Consider the following 14,370-nt stretch of genomic DNA (forward strand, 5'->3'; position numbering starts at 1 on the left):
AACAACTATAAGAAAAACCTTATGTCTTTGAGCTATCTTCAGTTCAACACATCCAGTGAATCTAGGAACCTTTAAAGGTAGCTGGAAAAGGATAAAAATCAAAATGTACTGTTGATGCATATGCTTGATTGTATTGAAGATGTCTTTTGAAGAGGATGGGAGAATTTAGGAAATATTTATCCACTTTAATGTATAAAAAAGGCCTGTAAAGGATTTTATGTTCCACTTGTTTTTTACATTAGAAAATCAGGTCTTTTGGGGACTGTTCTTTCCTGGAAGATTCTATGGGCAGCCAGAGAGGTAGCAGGGAAATGACATAGATGATACCAAGAATTTATTTATTGAATGAGACTTTAATTCAGACCACTCCACTTTGGGTTATTTTGTTATTACGTAGCACTTGTCTCCAATTACCATGGATCGATGCTGTGGTGATCGAGCCACCGAGAGTTGATTTAGCTGGTCTAGTTAAGACCTGCTAAATCAACCACCGATCGCTTTCCTGTCGACTCCAGTACTTCACAGGAATGAGAAGCATAAGGTAAGTCGATGGGAGAGTTTCTCCCATCGACCCAACCCAGTGTAGACATCGCAATGAGTTAACCTAACGTATGTCGATTCTAGCTACGTTATTCACGTAGCTGGAGTTGCGTAACTTAGGTCAACTTAACCCCTTAGTGTAGACCTGCCCTTAGTTTTAGTACAAACATCTAACACAGAAGGAAAAGCTCTTTTTTTGTCAAAGATTCAACACTCCATTCATTCCTGATCCACAGTTCTAGGTCCATCTTTGAAGATCTCTACTAAAACAGGCAACATCAGATTTAACATACTGTATATTTCTAAGGAAAAAAATGTTGTCGTCCCCCACCCCCTTTTTTTTTTGTGGGAGTAAAAGCTAGACTGCCTTTATAAATCATAAAGAAATGAAAAAAACGTTACAGTCCTATTTTTTACATCTTCAGGTCACTCTTTTTTTAAAAGACTATTTAAGTTTGTCTTGTTTGACAGTGTTTAATTCCTATACTGTATTTGCTTTGTAGTGGAAGCAGTACTCAAGCTAATGCAAACTCCAGAATAAATCTACAGTCACCGCTGGATGTAGGGCACATTGACTTGCCAGACCTGGAAAGTGAGGATACTTTAGAGTTACAGTTCCAACAGCTCAGCCTTCCTCAGTTCTGTGTGTCCATCCTGGAATACGCTGTACCTCTTCTAAGAACAGGTGAATGGATATTAGATGGTTTTTATGTGTGCAGGAATACTTCTTTTCCCTCATTTTGTATCCCATCCGAGTAGGAGACTCCCATAATATTTTCAAAATGGGTGCTTTGTAAAGAATTATTATTTTTTTTAAAGCAGCCATTCTTAAGCACATTAATCACATTATTGTGGTTATTTTGTTGTGGGGTATTTGGTCAGGCCCTGTAAAGTTGGATCAGCTAATAGATCTCTGGCTCTGTTTTGCCCTAGAAAAAGGTGACAGGAAGAGATTGAATGCATGGGGAAGGAGACAGAGGAATGTAGTATGTTTGAAAGGGAGAAGAAATAGTGAGTTTGGCTGAGACAAAGTAAAGTGGGACAAGGGTATGTGGACTGACAAGCAGGAAAGAAACCCTCTCTCAACTAAACCTTGTTTTTCTTCTGCCACCAGCATAGAATCGTAGAATATCAGGATTCGAAGGGACCTCAGGAGATTATCTAGTCCAACCCCCTGCTCAAAGCAGGACCAATCCCCAACTAAATCCCCATGAACATGCAGCTCTTTTTCTCTTTACTAGTATCCTTTACAAGCTATATTCACCCTCCATAAGCTTATGCAATTCACATTTTTAAAATAAAAATTCATTTTAATGAAAAATTATTTCTATATAATAACTATGAAGAAAAAGATCTCTCTCTAACTAGAGCAGGTATGTCATCTCTGGGGCTAGCTCTGTAGCTTCCTGTCATGCAGCCCTGGTGTACCCAAAATGTTTCTTGACCTTGTCCATGTAAGAAAATATTCATGGGAAAAACATTTAGATTGTTTTCTATATTGTTCAGGCCTTTTCTTTTTTGATAGACCTAGAACCTTAGGGTCCATTTGCTTTGCCTCGTGGTCCTTTTTATTTTATTTTATTTTATTTTTTACTTGGGGCGGCAGAAAATTCAGAGCCGGCCTTGTCTTCTTGCATTTCATTAATGACTTTACTAAAAGAAAGTGGTTATCAGATGAGTTGCAGAAAGGAAGGGGGGTGCCTTTCCTGTAAGAATAGCCTGTCAGTTGTATTAGTTAGTCAGTTGAAAAATCCAGGTCACTTTTGACATGTGTTATAGGTTTTGTTTTGGTAAATGGAATATCCAGATAACTTTATCAGGAAAAGTATTTTAATGGGCAATTTATCTAAATTTATTTAGGATATATTTTATATTTTCTATTATCTGCCAGAACAGCAGAAGAAGTCTGCATTTTCATAGATTCATAGTGTTAAATTCTGGCACCATTGAAGGCAATGGCAAAATTCCCCTTGAGTTCAAACGGGCCAGGGTTTCACTCATAGACTTTAATGCCAGAATGGATTATGATTATATAGTGTGACATGTAAGACTATTTAATTTATACAGAACAGATACATTTCAAGCTAGTCTTTGGTTTTTGCATGCGGCCTTTCATTTGAGTCTGTCACAGAAAGCCCCAGATTCACAGTACAGTGTTCTCTTCAACCGACGAAACAGCTATGCTTTGGCAGTAGGAGGAAGATTAGTTCCCTTGGATGATGCATAAGCATACATCTGTGCAGCAGTGTGATGGGGGAGGGTTCCAGAGCCCAGCCTGAACCGGAATGTCTTCCCAGTAATTTTTAGCCTCCTGGGACAGCCACAGGTCTTGTATGCCAGTATAGATGTACCCTGTGTGTCTAGATCTGGGGTGATGTGATTTCTCCCTGCTTTTCTCACCTAGGGGTGATGTAATTTCTCCTTACCAGCCAGCCTAGAGTTGAAATCCTTTATATGGCTTTGTAAGTGGGTTAGTTGTATCTTCCTCTGTCGCCCATAGGGTAATAATGGAACATAAGTAGAAAACAATTTACTATATTTTCAACCTATCTCAGGACGTGTGAAACCGCATGATCTTGGGACAACCCTTATTTTCCCCCGTCCTCCCTTTCACAACTCTCTACCCTCTGAGTTGCTAGTTTAGCAACAGTGTCTGAATTGGTCTTGGAACATAATTGTCGGCACAGTTAGTGGTACTATTAATCTAAGATGACATTTATATGCTCTTTATTTTTCTCAACTGGTTAAATTAGTAAGGATTAAATTAAGACCAAATGTGAAAAGTTATCTCATCCAAATTTTACACTGTAGTATATTTTGGCCTGCCTTGGGTAATGTAAAGATTATTGGACTTGTAAAGATTTTTATTGGACTTATTAATGTTCCACTTTATACTATCTTGATAGTGACACTATTTGTGTGAAAATATTGAATCTTTAAGTGGCTTTTTATGTTTTTGGAATATGTTTTTAATCAATAACAAAGTTCTTAAATGGTTCTTTTTTTATGGTCTCTAATTTACTGAATATATAATCCAGTATTTAACTGTCCAGAAGCAAGTATCAATTTTGGACCTCCCTGAATCAAAGATCTTAACAGCCACAAAGCATTCTTATGGATCAGTGGAGCAACTACTTGGCCTTTGTTTTGTAGCATGTTTGTAGAATTATGCAGTTCATTAATTGCATTATTTATCAACCTATTTGGAGCTCTCTTGGTTTGAGGAGTTGGCAGGTGATCAGCTGTTTTATTTGAATACCGTTTTGAACTACATTGTGGTGTGGGGATGTGGGAAGCTCTTGTTCACTGTACTGAACTTCTTTGGACTAATTGTCAGTAGTTACCAAGTGGACACTAGTATTTCACAGGAAGTAAGGATGTAAAAGATTAACCAGTAAGCATTAGGCTTACCGTAAACTGACCTTAACCGTTAATCCCCTGCATGCCGACCAGAGAAGACCCAGACTCGGTGGTCCTGCTTATGGCTCTAGTATTTGAGAATGATAGTCAGTTTTGTCTACAATCCCAGAGAAAAGGCTGGTACACTAACTTTGCTATGCTGTTCCTCTTTCATACTGAGCAATACATTTTCCATTTGCAAATAGCGACAGAGATTCCAAACTTTGGTAGCACAACTACTACATTTTCCTTAATCGGTATTACAGCAATATACATATTGCTATTCTAAACCCCATTTTACACGGAAGGGAAATTAGGTGTATCATACTTTGCTTCTAAACTTTTTTCTTAATTTTTTGTGGAAGTCAGTTGATGATTGCAGTTATTTCTGCATACATTAATTTACCAAATTTCCCCTTGCCCTTTTAGTAGTGAAGTTTTACATGCTTTCTAACAGCAGTTGGCTCACAGTGAAGAGGTCTGTAAAAGGACTGCACATTTCCACGTCCAGTTAGTTGAAGTAATTTAAAACCTAAAGAAATCAACCTGTACTTGTGACTCCTTAAGTGAACGAGGTAGGGTTACTACTTAGTTTTTCTTGTTTAATTTAAAATTCTCATCACACAAGGTTGAGGAAATGCTTGTCTGCATTAATTTCAGACTTTTAAGAACTTCCCAATATCTAGTCAGTTTAAATGTAATAAATGACTGATAATAAATCTAATACTGTGTAGACATCTTAAATGCTTTAAAACCTTATTTTGCTCTTTAAAATGCAAAGGATAGTAATTCAGAGTAAGTCCATACTTCAAGCTAGAGTGTGAGTCTCAGCTTGAGGAGGCATATGGTAGCTTTAATTGATCTTGTTCACTAAAACTAGAATGTAGCCAGGGCAGCATTACTGTGGGAAGATAAAATATTATCTAGCATTTCTGATCTCTGATGGCAATGCTTGATTAGAGCTAGTGTGAGTATGTCTTCGTGAGCTGCGAATCTCACCCCCAGCTTGTAGCATAGACATACCCTAACTTACTATCCTTTGCCTTAAACCTAAAGAGAAAAATAAGTATTAAAACATTTGATATTTATATATTATTAGATTCATTATCAGTCATTTATCTCTTGTACAACTTTAAACTGAAGTGTAGATGTACCCTCAGTGAAAGGTTCATTTTGCTTTTAACAGTGAGTAGGAGATATTTTTATTTTAAATTATATAAAATATAAATACTTCTAGATTGGAAAATTCACTAAGATAAAAGTTAGTTATAAATAAATATATATTATTATAATCTTGATTTATAAAAAGTCAAAGTAAAAATTCAAAGTTCCACAACTGACATGAACATATTTCTGGACTCATTTTTCAGCTGCCCCCCACCCCTTTAAAGAGGTGGTCCCGGTATGTAGCCCAATCTTAATAAGTTTATTTTAAATAACCAATTTAGCTTCATTTAGGGCCTTCTCCTAATAATCCGGGGCTGGCAGTAGCATAGATGCATTTCTAATGCACCAGTCACTAGTATTAAGGAGCCACATGCATATATCCAAACTTAGACTGAGCTCTTATCCCTATTTTAAGTTTCTTTAGGGGAGAGGAGTTAATCTCTTTGGCCTTCCTTCAGAAACATTATGGGGTCGTTATGCTACTTTATTTGAGAAAGTCCTATCTGAAGAAATTCTATTCATATGTTTGCCATCAGTGATATCACACAGCAAAGGTCCTCTACTCTGTACCAGTTCTCGAAAGTTTCACACTTATGGCTGATTGAAGGTGCTAAAACTGTGAGAGAGTGGGGAAAGAGTTCATATTAAGAGAGCTTGGCTCTTTTCCATTGATGGTAATACGTTTTAAGGTCTTGGTCCTTTATTTGGTATTGGACTGGATGCTAATATGGAATATTGTGTGATACTCTCACCATTCTACTTTGTTTAGCAAGAGGACCAGAATATGTTGAATCAGCTGCAGTGTGCATGTGGGCTGCATAGTCATCTCCAGGTAGGGTGCATTGAAATTATCTAGCTTGGAAGTCACAAAAGTGTGGATCACGTTAGCTAAGTCTTTATCTGTGAGAGGTGGGTGCAGTCTCCAGCTAGAAGATGCTCTGGTTGCTGTTGCTATTATCAGTATTCATGAGGTTGTGCTGAACCTTGAGACTTCATTCCACCTTGATGATTGATAATGGAGATGTTTCCTTCGCTAGGTAGTGAAATTGTTGCTTTTGCCAGTTCTTAAATGTTTCTCTTTCCTTTTCCCACACTCTCTCTTCTGTCTTACCTGGGTAGTGTGAACTGACTACTTCTTGATCAGAATTCATACACATCTAGACTCCAGATCAAGTATCAACCCTCAAGGGGCTTACTGTGGAAATGTAGCATTTCACTACTAAATAAACATATGTTTGAAACCATAACTAAGATCAGGAACACTGCAGTGACTCTCCTGAGCTATAATGGGAAACTTAAAATTTAGTGTGTGGACTTCAGGTTTTCTTCCTGAAATACCCTCAAACAAGTATATCACAAAGGAGTGGAAGCATAAGAAAGAAAATGTACCCAGTGAGTCAGTTGCAAGAAGACCTTAAACACTGAGAATGCCAAACCTAACTTAGCCCTACTAAAGTTTTGCCCATGCTGGGAGGCAGAGCCTAACTTGTCTTGTTGAGAAAACTGCATGATGTTGAGTCCACTCCCTATAAATATGCAACAGATAAAGCAGCAGCTGTCACTTTGAAAGCTGCCAGCCTTCCATCTATGCTGCTTTTGTGGCCACTAATGGCTTAGTGGCAACTCTCATGTACAGCACATCTGCAGGCTTGCTATTCCAAGTTTCTTTTGCTCCCAGATTCTCAGCTGTAAGAATGAAGCCCTACCTCAAGGAGTCACCAATAGGCCATCCACATTAAGCAGAATGTAACCTTCTGGTTAATGGGGACAAAGAAAAGGGACTTACAAAATAAAAGAGTAAAAAAGAAGGCCAAAAAAGGAGTGGGAGGTGCGGGGAATGGAGTAACAAAGCGAAAGGTCCCAGGTTGAAGAACAGGAGAGAGAAAATGGACCAAAAAAATAAAGAAGTCTGTGACAGTAGCTTGGGATGGTGGGAAAGAGCATAGCAGAATCATCCCTCTCCCAGCCTTTGACAAAAAATAGGGAGCTGCTATCCTAGTACATAGGCTAGTGTGGAAACGTATTCTATGTTGAAAACAAAACCATCAAGAATGGGGAGATAACTTTCTCTCCTACTTTTTCAGGTGGGACGTTTCAGGCAGATTTATCCTTGAGCGAAAAAGATCAATCAAATAATATCTCATCCACAGCAATGGTAAAATGTGTCTGCAATACTATAAAACTTTATATGTAAACATTCTCATCCTGTCCTTCCTCATATAGCCAACTGACTTTATTTGGCAAAATTCCTATCCATGGTAAATATACATTAGCCTTTTTTTCCAGGAGTGTCTTCTCTGAGCAACTGTTCCCTAGTTGTCATCTCAGCTGCGATTTAAGCAGGCCACGCGAGGTTAGCAATGTCTCTTCACTTACATAAATACTAACAGCAAGCACAATGATACAGTAGAAATGTCATTGGTGGTAGCTTTTCTAGTATAGGCTATATGTATTAAAACAATCTGGAAAATACACCTCTATCGCGATATAACGCTGTCCTCGGGAGCCAAAAAATCTTACTGCGTTATAGGTGAAATCGCGTTATATCGAACTTGCTTTGATCCCCCCGGAGTGCTGCTTTACCGTGTTATATCCAAATTTGTGTTATATCGGGCCATGTTATATCAGGGTAGAGGTGTATATTAAAGTTTAGCAGCTTCAGCACAAATTCTATTTCCCTGCTTTTTAATTACTGTAGTGCTTAATAATAAGAACTAATATCTTCTGTGTTTTTGGAGGGTGAAGGGGAAGAAGCGAAAAATATCCCTGTAACTCTTCCTTATTAAACATGGTGCTGCTGTATTTAGAGGAAGGAATTTATCATTTCAGTAAGCTGACCATTGTGAATTCAGGGTAATTAAAGAATCCAGGGTAGAATGTGACTTTTTCCTCACAAGAAGTGTGATTGGCTGGCTTAAGTAGTCAGAATCATCAACTAGCATAGGCATGGCCAACCTGAGCCTGAGAAGGAGCCAGAATTTACTAGTGTACATTGCCAAAGAGCCACAGTAATATGTCAGCAGCCCCACATCAGCTCTCCCCCTGCCCAACCCTACTCCCAGCGACTCCCACCCACCAGCAGCCCTGCCAATCAGCACCTCTACCTCCCAATCAGCTGTTTTGTAGCATGCAGGAGGCTCAGGTGCGGGGGTGGGAAGGAGCTAGGGCATGGCAGGCTCGGGGGAGGGGACAAGAAGGGGTGGAGTGGGGGCAGGGCCTGCAGCAGAGCCAGAGATTGAGCAGTGAGCATCCCTCGGCACATTGGAAAGTTGGTGCCTGTAGCTCCAGCCCCGGAGTCGGTGCCTATACAAGGAGCCGCATATTAACTTCTGAAGAGCTGCATGTGGTTCCGGAGCCACAGGTTGGCCGCTCCTGGACTAGCATATGAAGAGCTGTCTGTAGTACAAAGAATGAAACCATGTTAAGATCTGAACTGGGGGGGAGGAGGGTGCCTAGTACTTTTGGTGAATAGTGAGTTCTCTAGTGAATTAACTCTCAAAATGTTCTTTCCAGAAAGCAAAGAAAAAGTAGACGTGATTCAAAGCTATTGCTGAATGTTGCAATGGTGACAATCGATGCTAACTGAGTAGCATGAATGCACAAGAAAATTAAATTTACAGATTTTCAGAGTTAAAGTATTCCCTGTCTGAAAAGGGGCTGCACTACTAATATTAAATCATTTATACGCTGTCTACAATTGAACTGCTGTAACATATTTCACATTTTCATTCATAGGCAGTAGTAGAGTGACAATGCAAGTTCTTGAATTACTTTCTGAAGATGTGCTTCTTATTGGTGATGCAGTATCTGAAGATGTTTGGGAGGACCACAGCCTCTTTGGGTTAGAGTTGGTGAGTCTGGAAAATTTCTTATCTTTAGACTTTGGTTAATGGTATTTAGCAGTTTGCCTTTGCTGTAGACATCAGACATTTTCTGTACTGGAGGATAAACAATTTTACTGAACTACCCTTTTTCAAACATTTAAACAGTCCAGTAATTACAAAAAGTTGATATTGCTGGCATGTTCCTCTTATTTTAAACTTTGATATGTATACTCCTCCTCCTCCTACTAGAAGTATTGAAGTCATGAGAGTTTAAGGCCATAAGAGACCACTAGATCATTTAGTTTGACCTCCTATATGTCACAGGCTGTCAGCACATTAAACCCAACAACAGAAATGAGACTGAAATAAATGAGCCCCACAGGGAGAGCATAGGAGGGATCAACATGCACCAGTGCTAGAGGCCTTGCAATGGTGGGGAAATGATTAAATGAGATATACACAGACAGTCCTGGCAAGGGACCCACTCTCTTATCTGCAGAGGAAGGGAACAACCCCCCAAAGTCACTGCTAATCTGATCTGGGGAAAAAATTCATCCTGACCCTGTATATGGGGATCAATTAGACCCAGAGTGTGTGAACGAGAACCAGCCAGCTGAGCATCTGAGGGAGAGACTCCTCGGTGCTAGGACACTGAAGTTTCATCTTTTATAAATACTCAACATAAATTTTGACTTACAACAAAGGGTTACTGAATATCTATTGACAGACAAATATGTTTAGGAATAGGTTGCAGAAGATATACATGGATAGTGAACAGAAGAAGACGGTCTTGCTTGAGTGGCGAGATTTCATTTCCCTGACTTAGCCTTTAGTAGGCAGGGCCGGCTCCAGCTTTTTTGCCACCGCAAGCGGTGGGGAGAAAAAAAGGGAAAAAGAAAAACCCGATTGAGCTGCTGCCAAAGTGCCGCTGAGGAGGAGGACAGGGAGTGAAGGACCTGCCGCCGAAGGCTGAGGCGGGCCGGTTGAGCTGCCACTGAAGTACCGCTGCCGCCGACCTGGACGTGCCGCCCCAACAACGGATGGAATGCCACCCCTTTCTATTGGCCGCCCCAGGCACCTGTTCCTTCACTGGTGCCTGGAGCTTTACCTGTTAGTAGGGCTCAGTTCATTTCCCTGACTCCCTCAAGGAGTTAACAATGTCGGGTACACTACAGCCTTATTCATCCAAAGGGCTCAGCAGATACTCAGAGCTTTTAGATGAAAGGCTGCTGGTTGATCAGTTGAAAACGCCACACTCCAGGTAAATGATTCCAGACTTGCGTCAGGATTTGCTGCCCACATTTGCAGATGTCCCTTGGTCCCCTGGAAGGTGGAGATGGGGAGGCTTAAGGTTGACCAGACTTTATAATAGGGCCCTACCAAATTCACGGCTGTGATAAACATGTAATGAACTGTGAAATCAGACCTCACCCGTGAAATCTAGTATATTGGAAGGGAAGAGGCAGGACTGGGGGTGCCCCAGCTAAGGGCTCCTACCGTACCCTGGGCTCCAGCTGCTAGTCCCCTCTGGGATGGGGAGCAACAAGACTTACTCTTCCCCTGCACAGCAGCTCTCAGTGGGAAGATCAGACCCATCTCCACCCTCAGCTGCAGGAAGCTCTGGGGTTGGGGAGTAACCCCAAAGCTTCTTGCAGCTGCAGGAAGTTCCCGGAAGTGGAGGTGGGTCTTCTCCTCCACCATGCTGATGGGAGCGCCCCAGCTGGGGGCTCCTAGCTGCTAGTCCCAGCCAGATTGGGGCGGGACTTGTTCTTCCCCTGCATGACCGCTCTTGGGGGGAGATCATACTCACCTACAGGCAGTGATGAGCTGCCAAAATATTAACAACTGGTTCCCTCTTCCTCACCCCATGAGGGGGTTGTGTCCCCCCCGGGACTCCTGCTCCATCCAACCCCCCACCTTCCTTAACATCCCCCCCCGGGACCCCTGCCCCATCCACCCCTTTCCCTGTCCCCTGACTGCCCCCTGCCACCCCATCCAACCCCTCCTCTCATTCCTGATGGCCCCCCCGGGACCCCTGCCACATCCAACCACCCCTTCTCTTTGTCCCCTGACTGTCCCTGGAATCCCTACCCCTGACTGCCCCCCACCGCTCCATCCAACCCCTGCTCTTTCCTGACTGCCCCTATTCAATCCCCCTGCCCTCTGACTGCCTCGACACTAATCCATCCCCCCAACTCTCCTGCCCTCTATCCAACACCCCCTCCGTACTCCCTGCCCCCTTACTGCGCTGCCTGGAGGTTAGGGCTGGGCCAGGCTGGGGCTGGGACCGGAGCCGCTCGGCCAGAGCCAGGGCGCTCTGCCGGGGCCGGACCTGGGGGCCAGGCCGGAGCTGTGCGGCGCCTGGAACCCTCCTCCCGCTCATGCCCCTGCCCCAGCTCACCTGCGGGAAGCTGCTGCTTCCTTCTCAGCGCTCCCAGGCTTCCCGTGTGAACAGCTGATTCGCAGGAAGCTGGGGAGGGGAAGGAGAAGCTGGAGGAGCATTCAGAGGAGGAGGCAGAGGCGCAGTGAGGTGAGCTGGGGCTGAGGGAAGGGCAAGGAGCTGCTAGAGCTTTTGTTAATTTTAAAAGCCCTTTTCGAACCAGTTGTCACTCATGGGACAACCGGTGCTAAAAAGGCTTCTAAATTTAACAACCGGTTCCCGCGAACCGGTGGGAACTGGCTCCAGCTCACCACTGCCTACGGGAACCTCCCCCAGCTGCAGGAAACTTCACCCCCAATCACTTCCTGCCCCCATCGCTCTGCAAGGGATCACTGTACAGGGAGCTGCACCCCTTCTAGATGCAATTATTAGCTTGTTTAAATAAAAATATGAAGAAAGGTCAAGAACTTGACAGGATATTTTCATTGACACATTACAGCAGCAAATGACATTCAGGATTCAACTCACTGATTGATAGATATGGAGATGGGGGGGTGGGGGTTGTAGCATAGTGTTCTCAATTGGTAGCCTACGGGAAGACAAGTGAAATTACTTGAAAATGAGTGTTCAAAGTAAATCAAAAACTTCTTTAATCATTACTGCAGTGGATCCTGGGAAAGAATTTGGAAGCCAAATTCTACATGCCAATGGTGTATTTTGTACAAGCTGCAGTGTTTTTCCTTGGATCACGCATCTGTGACAATGATACAGTTCCACTTAGACTCGGAAACCCATAGAAGCAGAAAGAGGGCTGCATTGCTGGGAAACAAAGTTAAAAATCAAAATCCAATTTCATCTCTTTTTAAGAAGACGACAGAGAGTTCTGAGATTCGTCATTTAGCTAGAATGGAACCTGTGGATGCATTTTCAAGTGCTAATATACCTCTGGAGAAACTTGATCATCCAAAGCTGTGTGAATTCACAAAATGCTGGTTGCTTACCAAGTGTGAATAAGCTCCAACAGGACTACCTTCCAAAGGTTTTTGCTACACATTTTGCGGAGATGAAGCCTCAAATTAACTCATGAAATCTTTTTGGCTGAGTCCACAGATGAGCAAGACAACTACGTACTGAATGTTCTATTTGATTTTATTGCTGACAAGACCAAAGATGTACAGACAGGAAAGCTAGCAGTGCTCGCTGACTGCGTTTACTTGGATGCTCTTGCTATACTACAGTTTCTCAAGTGGTAATTAAAACCATTTCAAAATACGGTATGGATTTGTCGAAGTATCTGTTTTCATAAGTAACAATGCAACTTGCATCAAATTTTTCAAATCTGTTTTCCAAGGTCTAATGCCAAATGCTGTCCATATTACATGTAACTCGCATATAATTTTTCTCATCAGTAAGCTGTGGAGTAGCAAGTTTGGTAAAGATGATAAACTGGTCAGCTACATTAAAAAGATCTTTAAACACTGCATAAGCTGCAAACTTTGATACAGGCAGCACATTGCAAAGATGACTGAAATCGAGGAACAAAATATTGTACTCCTCCCAGGGCCAGTAATTACTCACTGGAATTCCTGGTTTTTGGCTGCTGTACCATACAGCTCACCTGAAGTACTACTGAGTTTGTCTCAGAAGAGCTTATACTGACGTGGAAAATGCAGATTTTAACAGAATTTTCAAGCCTTCTGAACAATGTTCAGCTGAATGAGCAAGTTCAGTTTGTTGGCAAGAATGCCACAGGACTGATGAACTTAATCACTTGGTTCGAATCTTGGCATGTCACAATCCACCAAGCTTACAACAAAGTAATGCATGTACTATTTTGGGCTGGAAGCACAGTCAAATGACATCAGTCTGACAATATTGAATTAAATGCCAGTGTTCAGCAGGAGTTTTCTTCAGTAGCGTAGCTTCAGGCAGGGGGGGAGCAGGGGGAGCGGCTGCTCTCCCACTGCGCACAAGTGGCGCCTTTTAAATTTTTTGGTTCCTTTTTAATTTTTACTCTGAACGGGGAGCCAGACATAAAAAAAAAAGGCACCACCTGCTGCTCCTGCTTGAACTCACTGAGCGGCACTCCGGGTCTTCGGGAGCATTTCGGCTGCGGGTCCTTCAGTGCCACCGAAGACCCAGAGTGTGTGAAGGAGCCGCCACCGAAGTGCTCGCCGAAGACCAAGAGTGCCGCAGCGGGTGGTGCCTTTTTTAATGTCCGCCTCCTTTGTTTGCTCCACCTGGCTACGCCACCGGTTTTCTTTCATGGCAAAGAAGCTCAGACAATACTGCTGCTACAGGGAAGAGTCAAGCGATGTAGCAGAAACAGCTCAAAAGTTTCAACAGCCTGCAGCAGGGCTCCTGAAAGCTCTATGTATTTTTGACACTGCACAAAGATACTTGATGATGATTGATTTAACCTCCCTTAATGTAATTCTTGGCTTTGACAAGAATTGTAGGTTGGAGATTCCTGCTTATAAAAATATAGCGAAAGAAGCAGATTGTGGTTTGCCTGCGTTACAATTTTGGAACTCTGTTGATGGCAGAATTTCCCACCTCTCAAGGCTAGATCAGTATTTTCAGGCAGTTCCAATGAACTTCATGGATGCAGAGAGCGCTGTGTCTAAATATGGACAGGTGTTTTCAGTGCAGAGACGGAATGAAGAAAGACAGTTGCTGGATGCTCCATTCTGACATTCAGTTAATGATATTTGAAACAAGAACTTTCTTTTCACTTGCTTTTGTTAACTTAAGGCAGTGGCTCTCAAGTTTGAGGCTACCGATGGAGATCACTGCTCTACAGAACAGACTCACATGCCCATATCTTCCAATCAGGGAGTGTTATTTGCTGCTGTAAAGTGTCAATCAGTAAAACCTGTCAAGTTCACATGACCTTGCTTTATTTTATTGAAATAAGCTGCTAATTGCATCTGGAAGTATACATCTCCCTGTACACTTGCGTCCCTCCCATGGCTGCGGAGCGATGGGGCAGGAAGCAAATGAGTGTGTGTGTGTGGTGCTTTTTGCAATGGTTGTGCAGGGGAAGAGGAAGTCCTGTCC

At 42.4% G+C, this 14,370-nt stretch overlaps 1 protein-coding gene across 9 annotated transcripts in view; it reads left to right on the forward strand.

Moving 5' to 3' along the window:
• RTTN (rotatin) overlaps positions 1 to 14,370 on the forward strand; it is a 155,446-nt gene that overhangs the window by 14,135 nt on the left and 126,941 nt on the right. For all 9 annotated transcript variants that reach the window (XR_007772439.1, XR_007772438.1, XR_007772440.1 and 6 more), the window contains exons 9-10: positions 1,044 to 1,225; positions 8,842 to 8,957. Coding sequence is in view for 6 of the 9 variants with exons in the window: in XM_050938794.1 (XP_050794751.1) it covers positions 1,044 to 1,225; positions 8,842 to 8,957 (298 nt within the window). In the remaining 3 variants the exon portion in view is untranslated. The remainder of the gene's footprint in view (positions 1 to 1,043; positions 1,226 to 8,841; positions 8,958 to 14,370) is intronic.

The sequence above is a fragment of the Gopherus flavomarginatus genome, chromosome 2, assembly GCF_025201925.1.
Source record: "Gopherus flavomarginatus isolate rGopFla2 chromosome 2, rGopFla2.mat.asm, whole genome shotgun sequence".
Taxonomy (NCBI): domain Eukaryota; kingdom Metazoa; phylum Chordata; order Testudines; family Testudinidae; genus Gopherus; species Gopherus flavomarginatus.